The sequence below is a fragment of the Bubalus kerabau genome, chromosome 11 (assembly GCF_029407905.1).
Source record: "Bubalus kerabau isolate K-KA32 ecotype Philippines breed swamp buffalo chromosome 11, PCC_UOA_SB_1v2, whole genome shotgun sequence".
NCBI classification, from domain to species: domain Eukaryota; kingdom Metazoa; phylum Chordata; class Mammalia; order Artiodactyla; family Bovidae; genus Bubalus; species Bubalus kerabau.
Genome location: NC_073634.1, coordinates 12740237 through 12765433, shown reverse-complemented (window position 1 = coordinate 12765433; position 25197 = coordinate 12740237). Strand labels below are relative to the sequence as shown.

At 45.8% G+C, this 25197-nt stretch overlaps 1 protein-coding gene across 2 annotated transcripts in view; it reads left to right on the top strand.

Moving 5' to 3' along the window:
- The window catches only part of HK2 (hexokinase 2), a 68742-nt gene extending 48124 nt beyond the window's left edge, over positions 1-20618 (top strand). For both annotated transcript variants that reach the window (XM_055539541.1, XM_055539543.1), the window contains 13 exons: positions 278-377; positions 717-900; positions 3444-3599; positions 7137-7370; positions 8458-8762; positions 9987-10135; positions 10393-10512; positions 13066-13161; positions 14224-14323; positions 14422-14605; positions 15894-16049; positions 17192-17425; positions 20125-20618. In XM_055539541.1, coding sequence (XP_055395516.1) covers positions 278-377; positions 717-900; positions 3444-3599; positions 7137-7370; positions 8458-8762; positions 9987-10135; positions 10393-10512; positions 13066-13161; positions 14224-14323; positions 14422-14605; positions 15894-16049; positions 17192-17425; positions 20125-20269 — 2163 coding nt within the window. In that variant the 3' untranslated portion in view covers positions 20270-20618. The remainder of the gene's footprint in view (positions 1-277; positions 378-716; positions 901-3443; positions 3600-7136; positions 7371-8457; positions 8763-9986; positions 10136-10392; positions 10513-13065; positions 13162-14223; positions 14324-14421; positions 14606-15893; positions 16050-17191; positions 17426-20124) is intronic.
- Positions 20619-25197: the final 4579 nt, after the last annotated feature.

The following is a 25197-nucleotide window of genomic DNA, read 5'->3' as shown; positions in this document are numbered from 1 at the left end:
GTGAGATGCTGTCGTTAGACTGGATCTGGACCCAACGTCCAGCTCTAGCCCTGCTCTTGAGCTGTGTGTCTTATTACTCTTCGTCTTCACATCTGTAGTCTTTCTGTGACAGTGAAAGTTGCTGCTAAGTCACTTCAGTCGTGTCCGATTCTGTGCGACCCCATAGACGGCAGCCCACCAGGCTCCCCTGTCCCTGGGATTCTCCAGGCAAGAACACTGGAATGGGTTGCCATTTCCTTCACCAGTGAAAGTTAGGGTCCCCCTTTTATCCCTGCAGGACTTTGATATTGATATTGTGGCTGTAGTGAATGATACCGTTGGGACCATGATGACCTGTGGCTATGATGACCAGAACTGTGAGATTGGTCTCATCGTGGGTACGTGAACACTGCGTGTGAGCATTGTGGGTGTGTGAACAGTGCTGGCCAATGGAGTGCGGGCATGGGCTGCAAAGAGAGGAGGAGTCCATGGCCTGGATCTTCCTTTGTACTTCCTGTTAGAAGATAATGGTGTGGTCACTTTTGAGGGCCGAGCCAGGACTTGAGGAGTTGTGGGTAGTAGTGGGTTGGACCATGTTGAGATGCCCCAGGAGCCTCTAGGGAGGAATCCCAGTCACACTGAGCAGTCTGAGGACAGAGTTTTAAGAGGGAGATGGGGGCCGGGGGCTGGGGGAGGACACTGTGAGTGGGTGCTGAGCATTCTCTTGTTTTGTCCAGGCACGGGCAGCAACGCTTGCTACATGGAAGAGATGCGCCATATCGACACGGTGGAGGGCGACGAGGGCCGGATGTGTATCAATATGGAGTGGGGGGCCTTTGGGGATGATGGCGCGCTTGATGACATCCGTACGGAGTTTGATCAGGAGATCGACATGGGCTCTCTGAACCCTGGGAAGCAACTGTGAGCGGCCCCCTGTGTGCAGTGGGCTCAAGGGCTGGGCTCAGGAGCTGAGGTGGGGGCTGGCCAGGGCTAGGGGGTGGTTCCTATTTTTACTTTACAGCTTTATATATAGCCCCTAAAGTTACCAAGGCACCCACTGCTTATGGAAATGTGCTCATTACATATATTGTGACTATCAGTTGCTGAGAGCTGTCTACAAAAGATAGAGCAAGTGGACAAACCAGAGTATGGCTAATAATTTGACCCTCAAGAGTGGTCATTTTAGAAGATCGTATTCTAAGTGTGCTGCCCTGCTCTTTCTCTCTGCCTTCAGGCTGTATACTGTCCATAGAAACAATTTGTGCACCACATAAGAAAAGCCATGATGAGATAGCAAAGATAAGGGATCTGAAAGCTCATTTCATAGCTTCCACCTCTGTCACTGGCCAGGGCAAGAGGCTGAGAGTTGGCTCCTAATTGCTGCCTATTATGAGCTAGGCTGAGTTGCAAGAGTCCCAGGGCCTCTTGCTATAGCTGTAGGCAGGCTCAAGGCCTATAGAAAAGTTGGTTAAGGAGCCCCTTTGGCCGCCTTCTCTGGACCTGTGGTCCAATCAGGGTCCTTGAGTGGACTGGAGGAGGGGCTCTAACTTTTTTTTTGGTCCCTGGATGTTATATTCTCCAATCTGGTCAGACTTAGTTTTGGGTTACTTCTGACTCTTATAAAACATTATTTCAATCTCACAAACATTTGCCTAATGTCCTTATTAAAGATCTTGAAACAGGGATTGCCGCAAGCTCTAAAGGCAATTACAAAACATTTTGAGCAATCAAGTCCTCTCTGGCCTTTTTTTTTTGAGCCTTGAGGGATCTTAGTTCCCTGTCCAGGGACTGAACCAGGGCCCTCAGCCCAGAAAGCTCGGAGTCCCAACAACTGTACCGCCAGGGAATTCCTAGGCCCTCTATGGTCTTATTAGTGCTGTGACTGTTGTAGGAAATCTAGTACTTATCCCTGCTAGAAAGAGATAAAATCCAACCTTATAAACCAGCTTTATAAGAGAGTCTTTTGCTCTACGGGAGGGGGTGTCCTTGCTTCCTCAAAGCACAGCTTATTTAAGTCACAAGCTTCTCTCACATGTTGAAAAGTGAGTCCATTCATAGAATACTGGCTGTGTCTACCACGGCTGGTGAGAAATTCATGGACTGAAAAAACTGCTCAACAAACAAAAACAAAAAAGGCTGGGAGGACATATTGCCAATGGATCAACTATCCCTGAAGTTATTGCTGGGCTTGAATACGAACTTTTTTCTCACTCGTTATATTTCTAAATAAATGCGTCCCAAACACCGACTGAAACAAAGTGTTTTTAAAACCTGAGATAAAAACTTTTACCACTCACACTTCAGAGCCCCACTGGCGCCCTCCGTTATCTCTCACAGCACCAGCTGTTTTGGAGAAGGTACGGAAGTAGACATGTGAGTTCCTTACTGCAGAAGCTGGGCTGCCTCTTAGGCAGCGTGCCTGTGTGGTGCTTAAACATTTTAAACATACCTCCTGCTCAAGCAGCTTTGCCAGCTCTCCACTTAGCTCTAGTTCTGCCATACCTGTGTCTGGGTCTTGGGCAAGTCACTTCCTGAGGGCCCGGCTTCTTCTCTTGTAGTGTGCACCAGGTGACTTCGGAATTTCTTCCACACCCTGCTCTGGGCCTTCTCTGAAGGCCCTGTGTGGGACCTAGATCCTTTCTAAGATACCAGGAAAGGGCCTTTTTTTTTTTTGGCTAGAAAGAATTGCAAGGGCTTGGTTTCGCCTGTCGTATATCTAAGCCAGGAAGACTGTCTTATAAAGAAAACAGTGTCACCTAGTGTTGAAAAAATAAATTACCCAACTTCCCTCTCAGCTATCTTGTCGCCTTCCTGCTCAGAAACTGCCAACATGTCTCACTTTCAGATTCCCCAAACCGTGTGACACTTAGAGCTCCTTCTCACCGGTCCCTATTCTTGCCCAATCCCCCTCCTAGCCCACATTGTTCTGTTTTCTCAGGAAGCCACAAATAGCCTGCAAGGGGAAGGAAGTTTGAGGTGACGAGTTGCTAGCCCTGTGCTCCCAAGTTTAATTAGACTGACCTGTGTGTGTGTGTGTGTTTTTTTTTTTTTTCTGCTTGAGATAAATACTGAGGTTTTGCATAAGAATTCATTTTAAAAGAGCATTTCCTTGCTAGAGAAAAAGTTTATTAAAAATTGCTACCCTACCACATAACCCACTTCACCTCAAATTCAAGCTTTGGTGGAGTGTCCCACACTCCCTTGGTGTTTGGTTTGGCTGCTAAAGGACCCTCCTTCTCCATAGTTCGAGGCCCACCTGCCTGCAGAGGCAGCCTAAGCTCCCAGTGCCTCCAACCCCGTTTGTGCCCAGCTGTCACTTCTCTACACATCTCACTCTAGTCAGTGCTGCACACGTTTGCCCTTTGTTCTGCATAGGCGGCATGCGTGCGGGCTGCTTCCACAAGGACGGGTCAAGTTTACTGGCAGCAGAGACTTATGTTTTTTTGCTGTATCTCTCTCTGCAGATTTGAAAAGATGATCAGTGGAATGTACATGGGGGAACTGGTGAGGCTTATCCTGGTGAAGATGGCCAAGGAGGAGCTGCTTTTTGGGGGGAAGCTCAGCCCTGAACTTCTTGCCACAGGCCATTTTGAGACCAAAGATGTTTCAGATATTGAAGGGTAAGCTTCGGGTCCTTCTCTGTTTGCTGGGACCTCAGAAGGGTGGACAGATGGCTGGGGAATGAGGAAGAAGCTCAGGCTGTTGACTCTTCACATGTGGACAGCAGGAAGGTCTCACCCAGCGTGAGGCCTTGGCCTCACGTGGCAGGCCTATGGCTTGATGTCACTTGCCACATATTTTCCACTTGTGTCTGTTTTGAATGTGCCGACTACCAGAGTGACTCATGGTGCTGGGGAAAGCTGGCCCCCATGCAAGGATTTTCACTTTTGTACTCGAGTTCCTGCCTGGCACAGGGATCTCAGCTTTATGCTAGAGGTTCCCTGTGGTCCCTTCAATGATTCATTTTCATCTACTTCTCTTTCCTGAAGCCCTGGCATTTCATTCTCTTTTGTTGTTTTGTTGCTAAGTGGTGTCTGACCCTTTGCGATTCCATGGACTGCAGCACGCAGACTTCCCTGTCCTTTACTATCTCCTGGAGTTTGCTCAAACTCATGTCCATTGGTTCAGTGATGCCATCCAACCATCTCATCGCTGATGCCCCCTTCCTCTCCTGCCCTCAGTCTTTCTCAGAATCAGGGGCTTTTCCAATGAATTGACTCTTCACATCAGGTGGCCAAGGTATTGGAGCTTCAGCTTCAGCATCAGTCCTTCCAATGAATATTCAGGACTGATTTCCTCTAGGATTGACTGGTTTGATCTCCTTGCAATCCAAGGAACTCTCAAGAGTCTTCTCCAGCACCACAATTTGAAAGCATCAGTTCTTTAGCCCTCAGCCTTCTTAACTCTCACATCTGTACATGACTACTGGAAAAACCATAGGTTTGATTATATGGACCTTTGTCTGCAAAGTGATATTTCTGCTTTTAATATGCTGTCTGGGTTTGTCATAGCTTTTCTACCAAAGAGCAAGTGTCTTTTAATTTCATGGCTGCAGTCACCATCTGCAGTGATTTTGGAGCCTGAGAAAATAAAATCTGCCACTGTTTTCATTTCTTTGCCCATCTATTTGCCATGAAATGATGGGACTGGATGTTATGATCTTTGTTTTTTGAACGCTGAGTTTTACGCCAGCTTTTCCACTCTCCTCTTTCACCTTCATCAAGAGGCTCTTTAGTTCCTCTTTGCTCTCTGCCATTACGATGGGACCATCTGCATATCTGAGGTTATTGACATTTCTCCTGGCAATCTTGACTCCAGCTTGTGATTCATCCAGCCCGGCATTTCACATAATGTACTCTGCATAGAAGTAAAATAAACAGGGTGACAATATATAGTCTTGACATACTCTTTTCCCAGTTTTGAACCAGTTCATTGTTTTATGTCCAGTTCTAACTGTTGCTTCTTGACCTGCATACAGATTTCTCAGGAGGCAGGTAGGTGGTCTGATATTCCCATCTCTGTAAGAATTTCCACAGTTCGTTGTGATCCACACAAAGGCTTTAGCATAGTCAGTGAAGCAAAAGTACATATTTTTCTGGAATTTCCTTGCGTTTTCTATGATTCAACAGATGTTGGCAACTTGATCTCTGATTCCCCTGCCTTTCCTAAATCCAGATTGTACATCTGAAAGTTCTTGGCTCACATACTGTTGAACCTAGTTTGAAGGATTTTAAGCATTATCTTGCTAGCATGTGAAATGAACAAAATTGTATGATAGTTTCAACATTCTTTGGCATTGCCCTTCTTTGGGATTGGAATGAAAACTGACCTTTTCCAGTCCTGTGGCCATTGCTGAGTTTTCCAGGTTTGCTGGCATATTGAGCCCAGCACTTTAACAGCATCATCTTTTAGGATTTGAAATAGCTCAGCTGGAATTCCATCACCACCACTAACTTTGTAGTGATGCTTCCTAAGACCTACTTGACTTCACCTCTAGGATGTCTGGCTGTAGGTGAGTGACCACATCATTGTGGTTATCTGGATCATTAAGGCATTTGTACAACTCTTCAGTGAATTCTTGCCATTTTAAAAAAAATCTCTGCTGCTTCTTTTAGGTCCTTGCCATCTGTGTCCTTTACTGTGCCCATCTTTGCATGAAATGTTCCCTTGGTATCTCCAGTTTTCTTGAGTTGATTTCTAGTCTTTCCCAGTCTATTGTTTTTCTCTATTTCTTTGCATTGGTCACTTAGAAGGCTTTCTTCTCTCTCCTTGGTATTCTCTGGAACTCATTTAGTTGGGTGTATCTTTCTCTTTCTCCTTTGTCTTTCACTTCTCAGCTATCTGTAAGACCTCCTCAGACAATCATTCCCTACTGGCGATTTTCAGAAAGGGCTCTATCCTGACTCCTGCTTCATAACAGAAAAAGAGGTCCTTGGATGGCCCATTAGTTCCAAAAGTTAGAGTTGAGGCCTGTATTTTCACTGAGCAGCGGGAATGGGAGTGAGCATGGCCTGATTTTTGTTTTTCAATCAGCGATATCCAAAAAGTTGGACTTGGTTTCCTGTTTTTTTTTTTTTTTAAACCGCAGCTTTATTTATTTATTTGTTTTTGACTGTGCTGTATCTGCATTGCTGTGCAGACTTTCCTCTAGTTTCAGTGAGTAGGGGTGGCTTTTCATTGCTGTGCATGGGCTTTTCATTGTGGTTGTTTCTCTCGTTGTGGAGCATGGACTCATTGGCTTCAGTAGCACGTGGGCAAAGTAGTTGTGGTTCCCGGGCTCTAGAGCCCAGGTTCAATAGTGTGGCACATGGGCTTAGAATCTCTGTGGCATGTGGAATCTACCCAGACGAGGGATCGAACCCGTGTCTCCTGCATTGGCAGGTGGATTCTTTACCACTGAGCCACCAGGGAAGGCCTGGTTTCCTCTTCTTGGACTTCCACTTGTCACTTGAGGAGGCCTTGTTTCAGGCACCAGATGGTGGAGAGGAGATGATTCTGGTGCTAACAGGAGCAGTGAGACAGTCCAAATGACTTTGTTATTAGTGGGATACTTGAATGAACTGTACCTCCTTGTTAAACTTGGAGGAAATGACAGTGCTCGATATTTGTGGACACTTAGTTCCCCCTAAAAAGAGGGCTAATCCCAAAGCATCAACCCTTGACCAACATCTTTAGATGCAAGTTAAAGCACTGCCAACTGCATTGTGAAGTGCAACAGACTGACTGCTTGATAGAGAGAAAGTAGGGTGGGCTCCACAGCTGGTTCCTGTGGTCAGAGAGTTGGTGGCAGGGACAACATTCCCACTATCCTGAGATAAGCAAACTGATACACACACAACTTGGTGTGTAAAGCCCCAGGAACAGGGCCTTGTCCTCCCATAGTGTGTGCATAAGGAAACTTGGTTGTTCTCACTGGGGAACCAGGGGCACCTGAAGTACTGTGTGTGTGTTGGGGGCAGTGGAGGGGGAAAGAAGACCTCAGCTTGTGCTTTCTTCGCCTCCTTGTTCCATAGGTGGGCAGAGCAGCGAGGCGGGTGTCTGCCTTCCCTGGGACGTGGCATTTGCTGGGGCCGAGGGCTTTCTCTGTGGGCACACATCTTCCCTCCCACCGGCCATGGTGAGTAGATGCCTGCTCACATGCTGTTTCTGTTCCCCAGGGAGAAGGATGGCATCCGGAAGGCCCGTGAGATCCTGGTGCGCCTGGGCCTGGACCCGACACATGAGGACTGCGTGGCCACTCATCGGGTCTGCCAGATCGTGTCCACACGCTCGGCCAGCCTGTGCGCGGCCACACTGGCGGCCGTGCTGCGGCGCATCAAGGAGAACAAAGGCGTGGACCGGCTGCGCTCCACTGTCGGGGTCGATGGCTCGGTCTACAAGAAGCACCCCCAGTGAGTCAGCACGCGGGCCCTCTGAGAGGCCTGACTCCCCAGGAACTCAGGGTTGCACTGTGGGGATGGTGGAGATGGGCCATGGCATCCAGGTTCTTTGTGGAATGTAAGCTCCCCACTGGGCAAGTGGGAGCTGGAAGTGTACTGACCTTGGCATGGGTGGAAGCTTTCCTCGGAGCTCTCCTGGCTTCTGGGGACTCTTTTTTTGTACTTTCTTAGTTCCAGCTTCTCTGGCTCACCTAGGTATTGAATTAATCCTGTCCTGCCATCTATGTTTTGATCCCTTGGTCATAAGTGCTTAAATATTCAAAATTCAGTTGGGACTTGAAAGATATTTTTTTCTATGGTACCCACTTAGCTCATCATTTTCACCTAATAAGAACGCCAGGTCAATGGCCCTTCATTAACTGAAGGGGAATGCGGAGGGTCTCAGCCCTTCCATGCCCTAGGCTCCTGGTCCAGTGTTTCAGAAACTTTAAAGTGCACACAGATGACTAGAGGATCTAGTTAAGAGGCAGATTCTGGTTCGGAAGATCTGGGTTCAGCCTGAGATCCTGTGTCTCTAATAGCACCCAGGGATGCTGCTGGCCCGTGGGCCACACTTGGAGTAGTAAGGCCTTGGAGACCGTGGCTCCAAGCAGCCACCACACAAATCCTTAGCTGTTCAGACACCTCTGGTGTTCTTGGCAGAAAGCAGCCAAAGAGAGGCCGAAGTCTAGAAGAGCATTTTGACGTTTCTGTGTTTGGGTCTTTCCTAGGCAGCATCTGCTGAGTTGATGAATAGTAGTTGGTGTCAGAGTCCCCTGAGGCTGATAAGTTGGGCAGAGGAGCTGGGGCCTGTGAGGAGGGGGTCTTCTGTGAACGTGTGCAGGAGATGGTGGCTTCCCAGAAGGGTGCTTTTCTTTTCACAGGGTGGTTGCAGTTAAATATTTTGAGCTTTTATGCAGTGACCCCTAACCTGGGAAAGAGTAGGGAGAGAGTGTTTAGGGTGTCATTTGGGCTGAGGTGGTGAGCTACTGCCCCAAACATTTGTACCACTGACCCTGCCTGTGGGCACCCAACTCTTACCCCGTCTTTGTGACTGCAGCTTTGCCAAGCGTCTTCACAAGACCGTGCGGCGCCTGGTGCCTGACTGTGACGTCCGCTTCCTCCGCTCTGAGGATGGCAGTGGCAAGGGGGCAGCCATGGTGACGGCAGTGGCCTATCGGCTGGCCGATCAGCACCGAGCCCGCCAGAAGACCCTGGAGTCTCTGAAGCTGAGCTGTGAGCAGCTGCTGGAGGTCAAGAGGAGGATGAAGATAGAAATGGAGCGAGGTCTGCGCAAGGAGACTCACGCCATTGCTCCCGTCAAGATGCTGCCCACCTACGTGTGTGCCACCCCTGATGGCACAGGTATGCAGAAGGGCTGCCACCCAGCTCACCGCAGGGCTCAGTCACTCCAAGGGGACTCCCTTAGCCTTAGCATTAGGTGTTCAGGTCAGATTGTTGAATATGTTTCTTCAGCTGTAGTACTGGGAAATTCTGGTGTTCAGTGAGCTCAACCAAGGTACTCCTTTGCTAAAACTGAACAGTAATCATAGTAAATACTTGCTTACTATGTGTCAAACGCTTCTCTAAGCATTCCACACGTATTAATTCATTTAATATTCAACTGTTAACAGACACTAGTAGTTAATTTTGTTTGTTAATAAGCTATTATGTTTTACACAAAACCTAGGCACAGGGAAATTAAGAAACCTACCCAACTAGAAGATGATAGAGCTGGATTCAAATCTAGGAATTTTGGTTCCAGGGTTAGCTCATATAAGGTCAGGGGTTGGCAAACTAAAATCCATGGTCTAAATCTAGCCCACTGCCCATTTTTACAAATAAAGTTTTATTAGTACACAACCATGCCCATTTGCTTACATATTGTTTATGGCTGCTTTGTGCTACCAGGGACAGGTGTATTGTTGCACCCTAGTTCAGCCAGGTCTCGCTCCTCTATAGAGGGGAACGCAGTGCCTCCCTCTTGCAGCTGCCTGAGGGTTGCATGGAAACTGTGATTGAGGCATGCAGTGCATTGTGACTGTCCTACAAAGGAGGGTTTTCTCATTTAGAAAGATTTCCCTTCAGTTTTCTTTAAAGAGTTGGACTCTGTTGTTCCTTCTCTCTTCTCTATTCTGGAACCTTAGGTAAGGTGGTCTTTGATTTTGTACAGGTGGCATGTCTGGATATTTTGGAGTGTACCATATCACCGTTTTCTTTCCTGTATTCTGGAGATCATTATAATTCCTGGGATCCTGCAACTTGAATTCATTTGAGAACCACTAAGGAGCCAGGAAATCTCTAATCCCAGGGTTGTTATTTTCTTTATCATTAGGTAGAGCTTACTGTCTATCATGGAGAAGGAAATGGCAACCTACTCCAGTATTCTTGCCTGGGAAATCTCATGGACAGAGGAGCCTGGCGGGCTACAGTTCATGGGGTTGCAAGAATCGGACACAACTTAGTGACTAAACCACTGTCTATTATGCTGAGGTTGTCCAAGGCCTCCTGGGAGAGCTCCCCATTAGACGGAGGTGACTGTCAGTCTCTTTAGCCCCAGTGAATTATCTTCCTGGGCTTATTTTCCAGAGAAAGGCGACTTCCTGGCCTTGGACCTTGGGGGTACCAATTTCCGGGTCCTGCTGGTGCGTGTACGGAACGGGAAGCGACGTGGGGTGGAGATGCACAACAAGATCTACTCTATCCCACAGGAGGTCATGCATGGCACAGGGGACGAGGTAAGACAAGGGATCCTCTGGGAGGGGACTCCGGGAGATACCTGCTTCTCACCCGGGAGGACAGTGCTTTCTCTGCTTTCACCCGTGGTCCTGGGGAGGAGTAGGTGGGCTAGGGCTCTGGCTGGCCTTTACTTAAGTATGTGCCCGAGCTGGCTTTTCTCTTGGGTAAAGGCCCAGAGTCAGTGTTCAGGCCCTGCTGGGTACAGCCTGCCCTGGCCCACCCACCACCCTGCTCAGAGCCCAACTTCTCCTTACAGCTCTTCGACCACATCGTCCAGTGCATTGCAGACTTCCTGGAGTACATGGGCATGAAGGGTGTGTCCCTGCCTCTAGGTTTCACTTTCTCCTTCCCCTGCCAGCAGAACAGCCTGGACGAGGTAACAGTGCTTTCCTGGAGGGCTCTCCCATGGGCTTTACTAACTCTGAACCAGCCAGAGTTTTGAGCAAGGGAGAAAGCTGACCCAAGAGGAAGAAAAGACAGGCATTAGGGATCAGTCATGGGGAAGGGCTTGTTGATGGGAATGAGCAAGTCAGAGCTGGTGAGAGTGAAGTAGGTAACAATCTTTGGGATGACGATGATGCTGCTGATAATATCAACAACTGACTTTTTTTAAGTATTTTGTGCAAGGTACTCTGCTAGGTTTCCTCATTTAATCCTCATAGCAACCACATAAGGTAGGTGTTTGTGTGCCCATTTTGCAGAAAGGAAAACCAGGTCTACAGAGAGGCCAAGTATCTTGCAGGTCATGTAGCCTGCGAGTGGCTAAGCCGTGATTTGATTCCAGTTTCTGGACACATGAGTCCATGCTGTCAGTTATGCTCAGCTGAGGCCCCTGTTCTGGGCTCGGGACATTTCACTCCATCTCCTGTTTGGATGTCGTGATATTTCCCTAGTGTCGCCTTTGCTTTTTATTCCCTGCCAACTTGCCTTGGTGAATGAAGCAGGGGATAAAGATCCGGTGCGCTCACAGCAGCCCTTATGTCACGCAGCTGAGTTTTGTAAATGCCTCCTAGTCCTCCCTCTGCGAGTTAGATTTACCACGTGCACTGCTACCACAGGTCAGGTGTCAGGAAGTCCTGGTGAAAACCCTGCCGAACCCAGTGTTTCCCAACATCTGTTAACATTTGTCCAGTGTTAGTCTAGGATTGCTTTTCATTTTTCCAGCTTCTTTGTCTCAACATATTATTTTTTTCAGTATTAATGCATTGGTTTTCAAAGCCTTCTCATTTGCATCAGTTTACCAAAAGTACTTACTCAAACATGTATATAAGCATTTATGTGATATTTAATGAAACATTGCTTATTATAACAGTCATTAGAAACAAATTAAGTTATTCAACAGTTGGGAAACAGTTAAGTCATGAGTCATTCACTGCCTCATATTAGCGACTAGTTTTTTGGAAGGAATCTCAATGATTTGGGAAAAATCTGGTGGTAAGACCAGAAAAATATTTTTAAGAAAAGTATAAACTCTATAATACAGAAATGTACAAAATGTGATTAATAGGAAGATAAAAAAAAATTCCAGTTTATATGCTTCTAGACTTCTTCTACTGAAATATTTTTAACAGACTTTTCAAGTATACTTCTACTGAAATATTTTTAACATACTTTTCAAGTGTAGCATGTATATATATGCTTATAGACATATATATGTTTATTATCTGGTGGCTCCCAAGACATGCCAACTGTTTCTTTTTGTGCCTGAATAGTAAAATTCCAGGTCATTGTATTGCATTTATGCCATATGTTCTAAGTTTCTGTAAGCATCAGATATTCAGTCTAGAACTGTGAAAGCTAAGAACAAGAGAAGCAGAAGCTGGGTTCTATCTGTTGTTCTGTCTATAAGTTGGGTTCTGCTCTGCTGAGATCAGTCTGTTGATGGGGAAATCAGCAGGTTCTGAAGCCTAGAGGCCTCAAGCTGCCTGGCTTAGCTGGTGGCCACGGGCAGCTCTCCCCAGCTGTTGGGGCCTCTGCATGCCGTATTATTTAAGGACCACTTACAGTAATGTTATTTCAACATTCCGAATTCTTGAAAGTACCGAATACAAAATTTCATCAGAGATGTCGAGCTAATTTATAAATAAGAAAATCAGAGTGGTTTGGATATAGGTGTGTAAACTAGGTCACTACTGAGATTGAACTTTGTTTTTCTGAGTTTCCTGGGATCCGAACACAGTGGGACTCGTGATATTAAACCCCTGGGCCGTGAGAAACCAAGCAAGTCCTGGAGAAACCATGCAGTGGGTAGATAGTAAGCATGTGGTCCTTGTTTGGGTTCCGGCCTCTCAAGAGTGGTGTGGGGATCCTGGATGCCTATTCCCTGATGGACTGAAGCAGCACAGAGGGAACCAGGGAGCAGTATATGAAACAGCCCCCCATATTCAAAGCCATCATATATCTGCTCCTGAAAGGCCCTGTAACTCAGCAGAGGGTAGTCGTTCACTTCATAGTGGAGTCTGAAAATTCAGACACAAACCGACCCCTCTGTGTGATGTTCAGGCAAACTGTTTTTCCTGGTGAGGGCAACGAGCGTATAGAGCTTAGCTCCTTGGCAGGGGCAGTTGTGTGGTGCTTATGAGCCCGTGCATTGGAGTTGGTGAGCCTGGGGGTGAGGGCCTCCTCTGTTCCAAGCTGCAGGCCTTGGGCGGTTTACTCCAAGGCCAGAGTTACCTGTAAAATGGGCACGATAATGACAGGCTTTTCACAGAGTTGCTGTGAGGATTAAATGGTGTAGCACATGTGCTGTGCTTAGCCCAATGCCTGGAGCACAGTAGGCCCTTCTAGTAGGTGAGATAGGTTTAGAAGAACTTGTGGGTGAGATGATCAGTTTTCAAAGGGCCTCTGATAACCTGTGAGGTTGACAACTAGAGAATGAGCCAAGAGTCCTTCTCTGATATCCACCTCCCTGCCCATGTGTGATTTTTAGAGCATCCTCCTGAAGTGGACTAAAGGCTTCAAGGCGTCTGGCTGCGAGGGTGAGGACGTAGTTATGCTGCTGAAGGAAGCCATCCACCGGCGAGAGGTAGGGGAGGCACAGCACGAGGCCTGAAGGGGTCTCTGTGTACAAAGCGGGGGGACTGTTAAGTGCAGTTGTGCTGGTCACAGGGATAATCATTGTAGTCCTTCAGCAGTTAGTGAGTGTCCATGGTCTGTCAAGCCTTCCTCTAGGCAACTGGGGATTCAGGAATGGCCACAAGCTCTCATTCTATAGACAAACCGTGAGCTAACGTCAGGTGCTTTTGTGCTATGAAGGAAATGAAGTTGGGTGAGGACAGGGTGAGTGGCGCTGGGGAAGCACCTTCTTTTAAATACTATAACCAGGGAAGGTCTCTGAGGAGGTGACATTTAAGCAGAGCAAATAAGCCCTGCTATATAAACTGTTGGTTCAGTTCAGTTCAGTTCAGTCGCTCAGTCGTGTCCGACTCTTTGTGACCCCATGAACTGCAGCATGCCAGGCCTCCCTGTCCATCACCAACTCCCGGAGTTTACCCAAACCCATGTCCATCGAGTTGATAATGCCATCCAGCCATCCCATCCTCTGTCGTCACCTCCTGCCCCCAATCCCACCCAGCATCAGGGTCTTTTCCAATGAGTCAGCTCTTCGCATGAGGTAGCTGAAGTATTGGAGTTTCGGCTTTAGCATCAGTCCTTCCAATGAACACTCAGGACTGATCTCCTTTAGGATTGACTGGTTGGATCTCCTTGCAGTCCAAGGGACTCTGAAGAGTCTTCTCCAACACCACAGTTCAAAAGCATCAATTCCTCGGCACTCAGCTTTCTTTATATAAGCTTTGAGAGTGAAGTCACTCAGTCGTGTCCAACTCTTTGTGACTCCATGGACTGTAGCCCACCAGGCTCCTCCGTCCATGGGATTCTCCAGGCAAGAATACTGGAGTGGGTTGCCATTTCCTTCTCCAGGGGATCTTCCCAACCCAGGGATCGAACCCAGGTCTCCTGCATTGCAGGCAGGAGCTTTAACCTCTGAGCCACCAATAAGTTTTATACACATCTAAATCTCCCCTGCAAGTGTCTGAGGGAGAATATTGTGGCTCATTTGGGGATTGGGATCTGCTGTTGTTCTCAGGAGTTTGACCTGGACGTGGTTGCCGTGGTGAATGATACAGTTGGGACTATGATGACCTGTGGCTATGAAGACCCTCACTGTGAAGTCGGCCTCATTGTTGGTGAGGACTTGGACTGTCTTTCCCCTGCAGGGTCACAGAGCCTGGGGGGTGGGGGATGGTGCCGAGGGAGGCCCTAACTGACCTCTCTTGATTGGCAGGCACAGGCAGCAATGCCTGCTACATGGAGGAGATGCGGAATGTTGAGCTGGTGGAAGGGGAAGAGGGGCGGATGTGTGTCAACATGGAGTGGGGGGCCTTCGGGGACAACGGATGCCTCGATGACTTGCGCACAGAATTTGATGCAGCTGTGGATGAACTTTCCCTCAACCCTGGCAGACAGAGGTAGGCGCCCAGCTGCGTGTGGGCTCTGGTATGTTTATCTCAGAACTGAACAGTGATGAGTCACCCACAACAGCAAATCCCAGGATGCTCATTCTCTTGAGATGTTAACAGAAGAGATTTCTTTGGAAAGGGCTTCTTCTCAGATACATCTGGGAAGTTCTGGGTTAAGTCCTTTTTGCCCTGTTGAACTGTGATGGTCTCGAAGTCCATTTGGGAAAACAAAACCACAACAGTTATGTTGCAAGGAGAATTGGAGTTGGTCACCCAGGTTTTAGAGGGATGAAAAGATCAAAGGGGGTTGCTGAGTAGCACAGAAGTTAGTATACATGTAGGAAGCAGCTCCTACTGTGAGGACTGGACAGGTGAGAGAAAGTGTTAAAACCTAGGTGTGGGACTTGAGGGAAAACAGACAGTTGAACCACTTGTTGCCATCAGGGTGAAGAAGCATTGCTGGGGCGAGGCAGGTAGAATCAGGAAGCGAATAGGAGCAAGCCTTTCTCCATCCATCCAGTGTATAGCATCCTCTATTGTCATACTGGACAAGGGGGCGGCCCCAGCATCACCAAGCCCTTGTTATGGTGGGGTCCCATTAGGAAGAGGTTGAATGTAGTGTTTCCTAATTGGATTAACCAGGGACTGTACTTCTGCAGAATATCCCTTGCAAACATTTGTCTATAGTAGAGGCCACAGACTAAAGTGCCTCCAGGAACCAGCCAGAAAGCATTAATGAAAGAAAACAGGCTGGAGTAAGATAAGATTAAACGATGATGGAGTCTTGGTTGAAATCGAGAATGCTGATATTTTTAAAGGCACTAGGCAGAGCCAGAAGACCCTCAAACTATTGAGCAGTCATGTTCAGTTCTCTTGGCCATTTTAGTTCTCAGCTGGCACTAGTTATTTAAGCAATAAATGATTAGGTTGAAGGGAAAGCATGCTAAATTCTCAGCAACATCAGGGATTAAGATTCAGTATCCTGCTCTTCTGGAAGTGGGGTGGGGTCTGGTGTGAGTTCCTTCTTGAGAAGTCAGGAATAAGCCTTGGAAGGAAAATGAACCCATTAAATGGAGTCAATTCAGGGACTCCCTTAGGCCTCAGGACACATTTTACTGAATGCTATGAGTCAGTACGTGTGGATGCCAGGAATCCTGCCTAAGAGAGTCAAATAGCATTTCCTGTTCTACCAGTGGGAATCTGTATGCTCTCTACCTTCTAATGTAGTGAAGGCTGGTCTGTATCAGCACATCCTACACTTCTTTTTTAACCTCCATGAACATTACTTGCATTGCAGGTTTGAGAAAATGATCAGCGGCATGTACTTGGGCGAGATTGTTCGTAACATCCTCATCGATTTCACCAAGCGTGGGCTGCTCTTCCGTGGCCGCATCTCAGAGCGGCTCAAGACAAGGGGAATCTTTGAAACCAAGTTTCTGTCTCAGATTGAGAGGTGAGAATTTAGGGCCTGGAGTAGGATGGGCCATGTGTCCTTTTCATGGACAGACAAGCTGGGATTTTCACAGTTCAGGTCCGATCAGGGTGTGGCTTACATAAAGGTCAGTTTAGTAGCTAACGTGTTTGTCTCTATATAGTGTTGTTTTAAAGTACTTTATGAACAATTGGCATTTTAAGGGAAAATATATGATATTCTTGTGAAAAATCATGCTAAGCTGGATGAACCTGTTCAAAGCAGTATTGCTGGTTCTAGACCAATTTCAAAGGTAGAAAGAAAGATAGCTGCTCACAGAATGTAAGTGGGAATGCACGGCAGAAGATAACTCACTGAAGCCCCTGTACTTGGCAAGAAGGACCTTCGTAACCGCTGGCTGCAGTAATAGGCAACCAGGATCAAGTGGCATCCTGTGGTGGCTCATTAAAGCAAGGCCTTCTTCCTCCAGTTTAATGGTGGAGACGAGAAGTCTGCTCTAAATTAGAATGCTGAGTTTCAGAGCCTTCTGGGAATTAATGCTGTCATTAATATTACTCTCAGGCATATTGAAAAACAGGACCTAGACAGCCTACATGAGAGGGGCCCTAAGTTATCTGCACCAGTAAACAGAATACTGTTCCAGTTTACAGGTCTATTTTCTTCTTCTATAAATAGAGCACAGGTAGATTCAGACCACCCAGAGTAGGGGAGGAGAAGTAGAAGAGGCATCTAATGTTGTTGTTGAGGCCCGTCCTGCTGGCCTGTGAACAATGAGAGATCGGACAGGAAAGGGCTTTGCAACTGAAAACTGTCATGTATTAGCATCATCACTGTCTTTGCTATTTCCAAATAAGTGGAATCATGGCCAGTGAATTTCCTTTTGAGTATCAGTTTTGTAGCAGCAGCGTGCACCTTGCCTGGATAAAGTGGCGTGGGGAGCTGTTTCTTTGTGTTCCTGTCCATGTGGGCCGGTGTGATAAGCACTAGTTCCTGAACTGAGTTTAAAAATGGAACCACCTCTCACGGACGGTAGCTTTTACCCCCAGCCCTTGGAAGTCCAGGTCCCCCAGAACTGCTTCTGATGAAGGAGCCAGGCTCTGGAGTGCAAGCCATCAGGCCCTCTTGGGACGTCACTGACCACCGGCTGTCTCCTCTTGCCCCAGTGACTGCCTGGCCCTGCTGCAGGTCCGGGCCATCCTCCACCACTTAGGGCTCGAGAGCACGTGCGATGACAGCATCATCGTCAAGGAGGTGTGCACCGTGGTGGCTCGCCGGGCAGCCCAGCTCTGCGGTGCGGGCATGGCCGCCGTAGTGGACAAAATACGAGAAAACCGTGGGCTGGACACCCTCAAAGTGACCGTGGGTGTGGACGGGACCCTCTACAAGCTACATCCTCAGTGAGTGCCGATCGCCACTCTTCCTGCCCACCTTTTTCCCCACATCTCTTCATTCTTTCCCTGCTTTCCTTTCTCTCTTTATTTTATGGCAAATTATCAAACATTCCAAAGAGTATATATAGTGCATGCTTTATAGTTTAAAGATTAATAACTAGAAGTAGGTCTGTGTTTTACCATCCAGCTTGGAAGCCCCCTGGGAGCTCCTCCCAGTTGCACCCTTCATTTTCCCCACCATGAGTAAGTGCTGAGGTGATTAAGTTTATCACTTTTTTCCTCCCATATTTTATATATGCATCTATAGTGTTTATTTTTACTTAATTTTTTTTGGCTGCACTGAGCAGCATATGGGATCTTAGTTCCTGGACCAGGAATCGAACCTGAGCCCCCTGCATCGGAAGTGCAGTCTTAGCCACAGGACCACCAGGGAAGTCCCAGCTTTACTTAATGTTGAATTTACCATGAGGGGAATCACATGGCATCTTTTCTTTTGTGACTGGTTTTTCTCACACTGCATGCATGGTTTTTAGAGGCATCAACACTGAAGTCTGCAATCATAGTTCATTAATTTTCAGGGCTGTAACCTTTGAGTGACTAAGCTATAATTTATCCTAATGATGAATATTTGGGTTATTTCTAGATTTTGACTATTTCAAACAGTGCTTCTGCCAATGTTCTAGTAAATGTATGCGGGAAATCTGGAGCATTTTTTTCTATCGTCTAGGGTAGGAGTTGGCAGATTATAGCCACAACTGTTTTTGTAAATAAACTTTTATTGAAACTCAGCCATGCCCACTTGTTTATGTGTTGTCTATGGCTGCTTTTAGCTATTAACAGCAGACTATATGACCACAATGGAGAAGGCAATGGCAACCCACTCCAGTACTCTTGCCTGGAAAATCCCATGGACAGAGGAGCCTGGTAGGCTGCCGTCTATGGGGTCGCTAAGAGTCAGATATGACTGAGCAACTTCACTTTCACTTTTCACTTTCATGCATTGGAGAAGGAAATGGCAACCCACTCCAGTGTTCTTGCCTGGAGAATCCCAGGGACGGGGGAGCCTGGTGGGCTGCCATCTATGGGGTCGCACAGAGTCAGACACGACTGAAGCGACTTAGCAGCAGCAGCATATGACCACAATGGGCTTCCCTGGTGGCTCAGAGGTTAAAGCATCTGCCTGCAATGCGGGAGACCTGGGTTCGATCCCTGGGTCAGGAAGAACCCCTGGAGAAGGAGATGGCAACCCGCTCCAATATTCTTGCCTGGAGAATCCCATGGACTGAGGAGCCTGGTGGGCTACAGTCCACAGGGTCGCAGAGTCGGACATGACTGAGCGCCTCCACTTTCATATGACCCACAAAGCTCAAAGTGTCAATTGCCTGCCCCTCTATAGAAGCGGTTTACCACCCTCATCTCTAGTATGAGTGAGTGAGTGAAGTTGCTCAGTTGTGTCCGATTCTTTGCGACCCCATAGACTGTAGCATACCAGGCTCCTCTGTCCATAGGATTTTCCAGGCAAGAGTACTGGAGTGGGTTGCCATTTCCTTCTCCAGAGGATCTTCCCGACCCAGGGATCGAACCTGGGTCTCCCACATTGTAGGCAGATGCTTTTCTGTCTGAGCCACCAGGGAAGACTCATCTCTAGCATGAAAATACTGAATTCCTTTTTCTTTTTACTCTTTTTTCTGTCTTTGTCCATCTCTTCCCCCTTTTGTCCTCTCATCACTATTTCTCTTCTCCTTTCTTCTCTCACTTGCATATATTCTGAATAAATTGTTTTAAAATCAGGATATACCTCAGTCCCATTCCCGTAGAAGCTCTTCAACTAAAAGAACAGAGCTGTGCCCCTTGCTCAGCAGAAGGTAGGATGGAGAGACTCATTGATTGAATTGTCACCTGTGTCACCATGATTGTTTCAAGAAGTTGAGAAGCTTGCCCAGAGTCTACAGTTACTGCAAAGAGCAGACCCTGAGAAGTTCTAAATTTCTATTATTGATATTCAGTGTCATTGTGAAAATAGGAACCTCAGTCCCAAGTGAGGGTTGGGAGTGGGACAGAAGTCCAGCCACTAGCCCTGGGGCTTGATATTAAGACCTCCATCCTCAGCTCTGCCAATGGGGAGGAGCAACCTGACCCTGCTCTAGTGGGTAGATAATGACAAATGGTCTCTTTCTCTAGTCCCATATCAGGAAGAATCTTTGATTTTTGTCATCTCCCAACAACACCCTCCTAAGTCTGCTCCTTTTGCCTTTAATGAAATTTTGGGTGAGACATATCTGATATGAGTTAATATCTCTGGAAAATGGAATATCACATGTATGGGACTTGGTCCTCCCCTCTAGAGCTGATGAACAGGCACTTCTGCAAGCCATGCATAAATGACTGCTCTTTTAAGAACACAGCTGGCCATAATCTCAGGCTTTTGTCCTACAGTTGAATCTTAGCTTCTCTTGCCCACTGTGACATAGAACTTGGGCATGTTGCTAGTCTCTCCAAACCTCAGTTTTTCTGAAACACAATACATAGTGTTTAATACTATGGTATTTAATACTATGGTATTAAACTAGGATGGTAGCTATCATCCTCTTCTCCATCTCAATTATTCCTAGGTTTCCAGCATCACTTCTTAGGGCACTATCTTTCAGGACACAAATCTGTTGTAACTAAGATATTTTATTCTGTCTTCCTCCCAACTTTTTCAGCTTTGCCAAAGTCATGCATGAGACGGTGAAGGACTTGGCTCCAAAATGCGATGTGTCCTTCCTGGAGTCAGAAGACGGCAGTGGGAAGGGGGCAGCTCTCATCACTGCTGTGGCCTGCCGCATCCGAGAGGCTGGACAACGGTAGAGCCCCTGCAATTGGAAGGACTTTCTCTGGCTTTCCTCCTTTCCTGCTTTAAATTATAAGATGCCATTCCCCTTGTGTCAGAAACAGACCCCTAGGCTTTTCCTTGGCAGAGAGGACCTCATTGGACTAGGTTTTGTCTCTGTCTACTCAATGTAGAGTTTGGTACCCAAGCCTTGGCTCTCCTGAGATAAATACAATTTGTTCACACTTTTCACAACCGTTACCATTGATTTTCTTAAAACTCGAAAAAAAGATTTAATCTTTAGTAATCCCCCTGGCCAAATTCCATGCCCCTGTATAATCCTACAGGATGGGAACAATAATAAAAAAATATGTTTGCTTCACCTTGAAGCCTGACCATGACATTTCTATATGGAAAGCATCCCCCAGCTTGAAGGTTGGTGCTATTTCTCCTCTCAGAGAGCTGAGAGGTCTCCACTGACTTGAGCCTGATTCTCCCATAGGCAGGGAGGAGGGGCGGCAATGGAGGGGAAGTCCATGGATAGCCACCCTCGTCAACCTCATCTATAATCATTTGCCTAGTGGGTTCCAGTGGATGCTGTCCCTGGAATCAAAGCATCCTGAGTCTGATCAAGCAAAACCAAAGCCTAGAGTCCTGGGAGTAGGTTCACAGGTCATCAATAAGCAGTGGACCTTTGGGGGCGGGAAGACTTTTTGGTCTGTTTTAAAATTTTTTCCTGCAGAAGTGGAAACACTGTATTTTCATTTTAATTTATATTTGAAATGTATTTAGTTCATGAAGTACATCTGCTCCTTCATCTTGACACTGTATGATCCTTTATATGTAATGTATTTATATGTTCATTTGTTATGTCTATAAATAGACAGGGTCTCAATAGATCAATGTAGTTAAAGGATGGAAGATGAAGATATAGTTACTAGAAATACCTCATTCATATGCAGGAAGAGAAGGAAAACATCATTAAAGTGAGTGAACGGTCAAGCAGCTCCTCCTTTCCCTGCAGACTCAGAAACTTGGAAGGTGTCTAGGGATAGTGTGAAGAGGGTTGGGACTGTGGACTGAAGAAACCACACCAACTAATTGCTCAGTCTAGAAACTTTTCTGGCACAATATTACATGAGATGTTAACAAAGGAAACAGGAATCATTTCAAATAAACTGCTTAGCAATCTTCAGTCTTAGGGCAGTTGGTAGTATTTTAAACCTCTCTAACAAGATAAAGGAAGTCACCAAAAATATTTGCAAAATGGTCTAATTTTTGATAGCAAACCAAAACCAAACTGTTAATTAAACATACAAAACTTCAGGGACAACATGTTTGGCAGATTTGTACCCTTCTAGCAAATTTCACCTTGGGTTTGTTTTGTAAATGTTCTACAAGAGGTATTGTCCACAGACTTCTAGGCTAAGCTGTTTTTACAAGAAGTATTTATTTCAAACTGCTTGGGTAGAGAGGGAAAGGGACCTAAAACCTTCCTTACCCTACTTTTTATAGTGCAGTTAATCCTGAATCTGAGAGCCCACTTCTGCCCTAAAATATTAAATCATTTTAATATTTTTATTAAACCCATATACTTCATAATAAAGAGGGGAAGGCCTTTTAACAATGTTGAGTAGGATACAAGGATCAAACAAAAATGGAACGACACAACTCAAAGCACCCAAATTTTGCACATTTATCAAACTTGTAGTGAGAACAGTGTCTAGATTTGTGTATCACTAAGGGATGCCCAAGAAATAGAAGTGAACTTTAACTTTTAAACTTGAAAAATTAGGCACCATCTATGAAATTGCACATTTTTAAAAGGTAGAGCTGTGTGTGTGGCTTCTAAAATGGAACGCTGGAAAATGTGTTTTGAATGGTTGTGTTCCCAGTTAGGTAATAGTTCCTTGCTGACGCTGCTTTGCCTGTGTAAGTATATTGACTCAATCTATGACTGCGATGTACTCAGTAGCAGATCATCTCAAACCCTTGAGCACTCAGTCTAGTGAAGATGTTGTCATGTACAATAAAGAACTAGTCGGATTAACTGTGTGATGTTAACTATTATTAATAAATTTTAACATTTTTCAAATATTTCACGTGTGGTTCATGAGACTTTTCAAGAGTTCAGTCATCTTTCAGGCATATTAGTATTTCCTAACCTGTCTGAGGGGCTTCCCTAGTGGCTCAGAGGGTAAAGCGTCTGTCTGCAATGCAGGAGACCCGGGTTCGATCCCTGGGTTGGGAAGATCCCCTGGAGAAGGAAATGGCAGCACACTCCAGTATTCTTGCCTGGAAAATCCCATGGACCGCAGAGCCTGGTGGGCTACAGTAATTGCTGAGTGTTTTGATTTTGACTATACATGCTTGACAGGCATGTGGCTAACACTTGGCCTTGACCCCAGATATTTCTCACTCCGGAAACACAGCGCCAATGGAATGGGAAGCTAGATGATTTTTCCTAGGCTGTGTTTGAGCCCTTGGATTTCAAGCACCGCTGAAACCATGGCTGGTGCAGCAGTCTGCTGTTTTAAGCAGTTTGGCTGAGATGAGGCAGAACCCTCAGGGACTCTAGCTAGACTCTGTAGGTGTATATGATTCACATTCAAGATATAAAGCCCTTACTTATATGAACTCTAAAAAGAACTTACCTCTATCCTCTCCTTACCATCTTTTAAAACCCTTTCCTTAATAAGCAAAATACAAACCTGGTGAATAAACTTCTTACAAGTTCTTAAATTTCTTACAAGTTCTTAGTGATACCCACTGATGATATTGACATGGCCCTGCTTGACAGTAGCTGAAGAAGGAGCAGATAAAGGCTGACAGAATGATAGAGATAGGCAGAACACAAAATTCAAACTTGCCAGTGGTGAAGGAAAAGAATTAAAATAGATGCTATTTTTCTGACTTCAAATTGGTGAGCTTATAGGAGCATACTTATATACTATTGATAGAAGTACAAAGTGCAGTCATTTAGGAGAGGAATAGGCAATGTCCATTAAAAAAACAATGTTCTGTACACTTTTCTAGAAATTTGTGAGAGGAAATAGACATAGTTGGAGACCAAGATTTATCTTTAAGGGTATTTGTGATTGCATGACTTAAAATAACAAAATAGGGGTCCACCTAACTTGTACCAGGATCTGGTCAGGAAGACAATCTACTACAGTTAATTCAAACAGATTTTAACACAGGGACTTGGTTACAGAGGTAATAGTAGAGCTGAGAAGTTCCACAGTGTAGAGGAGCAACCCAGAGATTAGCAACATTAAACGACTCCACTTCTATCCTAATGGCTGGGTCAGAAGCTAGAACCATAGAGCTGGGGTGGAAGGTGGTTAGAAGCACCTGACTTCTTTCTAATTTTATGCAGTGTCTCCCATTGACCCTACTTGTGAGGCAAATAGATTCAGGAGATTAGATCTGATAGAGTGTCTGAAGATCTATGAACACAGGTTCATAACATTGCACAGGAGGCAGTGATCGAAACCGTCCCCAAGAAAAAGAAATACAAAAAGGCGAAGTGGTTGTCTGAGGAGGCCTCACAATTAGGGGAGAAAAGAAGAGAAGTGAATGGCAAAGGAGAAAAGGAAAGATATACCCATCTGAATGCAGAGTTCCAAAGAATAGCAAGGAGAGATAAGAAAGCCTTCTTAAGTGAGCAATGCAAAGAAATAGAGGAAAATAATAGAATGGAAAGACTAGAGAGCTCTTCAAGAAAATTAGAGATACCAAGGGAACATTTCATGCAAAAATGGGTACAATAAATGGCAGAAACAGTATGGACCTAACAGAAGCAGAAAATATTAAGAGGTGGCAAGAATACACAGAAGAACTGTACAAAAAAGATCTTCATGACCCAGATAATCACAATGGTGTGAGCCCTCACCTAGAGCCAGATATCCTGGAATGTGAAGTCAAGCGGGCGGGCCTTAGGAAGCATTACTATGAACAAAGCTAGTGGAGGTGATGGAATGCCAGTTGAGCTATTTCAAATCCTAAAAGATGATGCTGTTTAAGTGCTTCTCTCAATATGCCAGCAAATTTAGCAAACTCAGCAGTGGCCACAGGACTGGAAAAGTTCAGTTTTCATTCCAATCCCAAAGAAGGGCAATGCCAAAGAATGTTCAAACTACCACACAATTGCACCCATTTCACATACTAACAAGGTCATGCTCAAAATTCTCCAAGCTAGGCTTCAACAGTACATGAACTGAGAACTTTCAGATGGACAAGCTGGATTTAGAAAGGGCAGAGGAATCAGAGATCAAATTGCCAACATCCATTTGATCATAGAAAAAGCAAGAGAATTCCAGGAAAACATTTACTTCTGCTTCATTGACTATACTAAAGCCTTTGACTGGATTACAACAAACTGGAAAATTCTTCAAGAGATGGGAATACCAGACCATCTTATCTGCCTCCTGAGAAACCTGTATGCAGGTCAAGAAGCAACAGTTAGAACCAGACATGGAACAATGGACCTGTTCAAAATCAGGAAAGAAGTACTTCAAAGCTGTGTATATTGTTACCCTGTTTGTTTAACTAATATGCAGAGTACATCATGTGAAACACCGGGCTGGATACAGCATAAGCTGGAATCAAGATTGCCAGGAGAAATATCAATAACCTTAGATATGCAGATGACACCATACTTATGGCAGAAAGCAAAGAGGAACTGAAGAGCTTCTTGATGAAGGTGAAAGAGGAGAGTGAAAAAGTTGGCTTAAAGCTCAACATTCAAAAACTAAGGTCATGGCATGTGGTTCCATCACTTCATGTCAAATAGATGGGGAAACAATGGAAACAGTAACAGACTTTATTTTCTTGGGCTCCAAAATCACTGCAGATAGTGACTACAGCCATCAAATTAAAAGATGCTTGCTCCTTGGAAGAAAAGCTATAGCCAACCTAAACAGCATAGTAAAAGGCAGAGATATCACTTTGCCGAAAAAGGTCT